This window comes from Sinocyclocheilus rhinocerous, unplaced genomic scaffold, assembly GCF_001515625.1.
Source record: "Sinocyclocheilus rhinocerous isolate Xijiao unplaced genomic scaffold, SAMN03320098_v1.1 scaffold2670, whole genome shotgun sequence".
NCBI lineage: Eukaryota > Metazoa > Chordata > Actinopteri > Cypriniformes > Cyprinidae > Sinocyclocheilus > Sinocyclocheilus rhinocerous.
Window position 1 is genome coordinate 187,646 of NW_015647012.1, and position 3,879 is coordinate 191,524.

The 3,879-nt window shown below is 43.8% G+C and overlaps 1 protein-coding gene across 1 annotated transcript; it reads left to right on the forward strand.

The window, feature by feature from the left end:
- Window positions 1–516: 516 nt before the first annotated feature.
- LOC107708209 (protein groucho-1-like) lies at window positions 517–2,975 on the forward strand (the record flags this gene model as incomplete). The annotated part of the gene is made up of 5 exons (XM_016512382.1): window positions 517–824; window positions 930–1,077; window positions 1,533–1,683; window positions 1,904–1,980; window positions 2,394–2,975. Coding segments are annotated over 5 exons (792 nt in total), but the record flags the coding sequence as incomplete, so codon positions are not given.
- Window positions 2,976–3,879: the final 904 nt, after the last annotated feature.

Below are 3,879 nucleotides of genomic sequence, written 5' to 3' on the forward strand. Positions count from 1 at the left end.
CGATCTCACATTTATAATCAACGAAGCTCTCTACACTGCGCAATGAATCTCTCACTTTGCTTATGAAAGGATTCGTGAGATATGTCTGTGATACATTACTCAACGCTGCAAAAACACGTAGAAACCTTTGAAGCTCCCCTCAGCGATCACAATCACAAGTATGATGAAGATTTGGTCAGTCGCACTGGTGCTCCTAAAAAAATGTTTATAGTCGCACGCAGTAGTTTTCAGTCGCATTTGCGACTGAAATGGTCGCACTGTAGAGCCCTGGATCCGCCATTTTAAGCAATGAATGAATGACGGACTCTCCGTTGTAACATCGCGCAAGGCAAATAAGGGGGTGACATCTAGTGGATTAGACTAGTAATAAGATTAACGTAAATCTTATCATGTTTGCGGAAATAAATATTGAAAAAAATCGATTCGTGGCCTTTGAGAATCGATATTGAATCGACCACATTTTTAAAAAACGATATATCGAAAAATCAATTTTTTTTTGCCCAGCCCTAGTTGTAATGTGGGAAGATCAGTTGTTTGGAATATTTTCTCATATTGATTTTTTTTTTCCATCTACAGAACCGGGACAACTATATTCGATCCTGTAAGCTATTGCCTGATGGCCGCACTCTTATCGTCGGAGGGGAGGCCAGCACACTGACCATTTGGGATCTTGCCTCCCAGACACCCCGCATCAAAGCCGAGCTGACCTCCTCCGCACCGGCCTGCTACGCACTGGCCATCAGCCCCGATGCCAAGGTGTGCTTCTCCTGCTGCAGCGATGGAAACATTGCCGTTTGGGACCTCCACAACCAGACCCTCGTCAGGTGGGCCTTTTTCAGGATTTTCTCTCATGAACTGGATTTTCTTGTATACCTTTAAGATTTAAAACAAGGCCATTCTCTAAACCCTTTATTTTTTGTGATTTGCAGGCAATTCCAAGGCCACACAGATGGTGCCAGCTGCATTGACATCTCTCATGATGGCACCAAGCTCTGGACGGGTGGTCTTGACAACACAGTCCGCTCCTGGGACCTGAGAGAGGGACGGCAACTCCAGCAGCATGACTTCACATCTCAGGTTAGGCCACAGCACAATGACTTCTCATAATGGGGTTTTAGGAATGCAAGTGGCGACAGATCTCTTCTTGTGTATTGTGGCCTACATCTGAGTTGTTCGATTATTGAAAAAAAAAAAAAAATGTAGGGACCAGTTGTTGCTTGGAGTTTAGGATTTGGGCGTTGCATTCAAAAATGGAGGCAGATGAACGTGAGGGGCGGGGTTTATGATGATGTAATGATCTGAGAAATCTTGCATACATCACCAGAGAAAAGTTTGTTGGTTTTACCAAAAGATCCGGTTATGAAATTTTGATTAAAAATATTGACAATTTTTTTTAATGAAACATACATGGATGATTCATTCACAATAAGATATAAAACATGCATTCAGAAAATATATGGGGAAGTTTCTTTTCATGCTGACTTGAGTGCAAAGCAGTGGTGCTCAACTTGTGTCTATTCCCCCAAACGCAGATCTTCTCCCTGGGCTACTGTCCTACGGGCGAGTGGCTGGCTGTCGGCATGGAAAGCAGCAATGTGGAGGTGCTCCACCACACCAAACCTGACAAGTACCAGCTGCACCTTCACGAGAGCTGCGTTCTCTCTCTCAAGTTTGCCTACTGTGGTAAGTAACTGATTCAAGCTTCACGCATTGAATGCGGGCACTCTATCTCCACTAGTGCTTTTGCACTCTCTTGAAGTTATACGCCGGAGCTTCTATACAGCACAACATCCGACAGAACCTTAACTGTCCTTTTCTGCTAGGCTGTCTTTTATTTGGCTTTCTGTGCATATCTCCTGTACTCTGAACGGACCTCTAATTACGTTTGATTTCCCTTGACAAGGTAAATGGTTCGTGAGCACTGGGAAGGACAATCTGTTGAATGCATGGAGGACTCCCTACGGCGCCAGCATATTCCAGGTACAGAGATCAATACAGACTGTCTGCAGGAAATGTGTGGGCTGCCTGAGTCAGTAGAAAGGGCACAGTGACCGCTGGCTGACAGGCCAGGCCTCGATCAGCGGAAATGGGCTGGAGTATGTCATTAACGCTGGGTCCTGACCACTTAGTGCGGATGTGGGTCTGCGCGTGTAGTTCGCATCTACCAGTTTAAGAGTAAATAATGATAACCCTTCAAGTGTTTATGACTGAAGGGGCTCAGCATGGACGCTAATGCATCGTTAGGTGGGGGGGAGAAGTGCTTATGTATACAGCTGTCAGCATTTTCTTTGAGTAGTAGACGATGTCGGAAGAGTTTTGTGCAGGCCCTTTTGAAATTAATATTCAAATCTTTTTATTTCGCCAGATTTACTGTGGCTTTTTTCTCCTTGCAGTCAAAGGAATCATCCTCAGTCCTGAGCTGTGACATATCAGCCGATGACAAGTACATTGTTACAGGCTCTGGAGACAAGAAGGCCACGGTGTATGAAGTGATCTACTAGACTGCGAGGTAACAGACTGGAGCAGCTCAGGCCTCTGGAGGAGGAAGGGGGGACACACAACTTCTCACTCCAGTGACTCTCCTAGTCAAACAGACAGGAAAAGCCCTTGTCTGTCTGTCTGACTGTCTGTCTCACACTCACTGACTTTTAACTGACTGACCACAGATGTGGAAGAGTGGACGCTGGGGTGACATGGACTAGGACACAAATGTGCAGCCCTACAGACCCCATACACTCTGCTCAGTTCATATGGCACTAGAGAACACTCAATGTTTCCTTCCTTGCCGTTTTTGTTTTGTTTTTTGCTTCAAATCTTTCTATGTTGGATTTTGGGTCTATTTTTTTCCTCACTATGCAGTGAGAACGTTCCATAATGCATCGTGAAGCAGCGCTTCGTTCTGAAACTTCATCTGTGTGGAGGGTATGTGAAAAGTGTACATAATGGAGTATTAAAATGCCTTTTATAGATTTATATTTTGGTGTCCTGTTACACTTGTGATGGTTCTCTTTCTCTCTCTCTTGCTCTCATTCTCTCCTTGATGCTTCGTTTCCCCTTCGAGGTTTGGAAATTAGATTAAGACGTTTTTTTCTGAGGATATTCTATTTCATTTTTTCCCCCCCTTTGAGAAGTTCATTTTCCAAGCTGACCTTTTATGGAAATCTAATTTACTTTTTTTCCCTCCCTCCTGAAAAACAATTTTGAGCTAAATCACATTACAGAGGCGTTTTTGTAAAATGTCCTGTGGATTTTTTTGAGTGGCTTAAACCCCATGTAAGGCACCTGAGACTGCAGTCGAGGCTCCGCAGGGAGGGGCGGATCAGTTCCAAAGCCAACTCACTGACTGGCTGCTCCGCCTTCCTGCGAGAACAGAGACCTCATTGGATCACACGGACCTGGATTTTGATATTTACCGATTAGCAGAGGACTACTCTCAAACCTGTGATTTCATTGTGCTGTTGTATGACCAGGACATGACATCTTGTCTTGTAGTGGAAGAATTGGAATTTGGATCAATTGGTTATTTTCCCCCCTTCCTGAGTCCCAAGTGACATACACTGTGTTTTGTGTGCATAGTGTTTCATAAACAGGAAGCACAGAGTAAAATGTCTGCCGACAAACCAAACGGACTGTAACACTCTAGCCTAATGCACAGGCATTTACTTACTGTCCAGCTTGTTTATAGCATCACACTGTTAGTATTTCCCTTCCCAAAAATAAAGAGAAAAGAGCTGCAAGAAATGGACGTTTCAAAACACACACCAAAGTATGTAGCAAACTGTGTTGTCACTGAAGATATGTACAGTTGTTGATAATTCAATAAACTGTTTTTGTAAAAAATGAAATATTTAAGAATGTCTCAGTGTTGTATACTAGTCC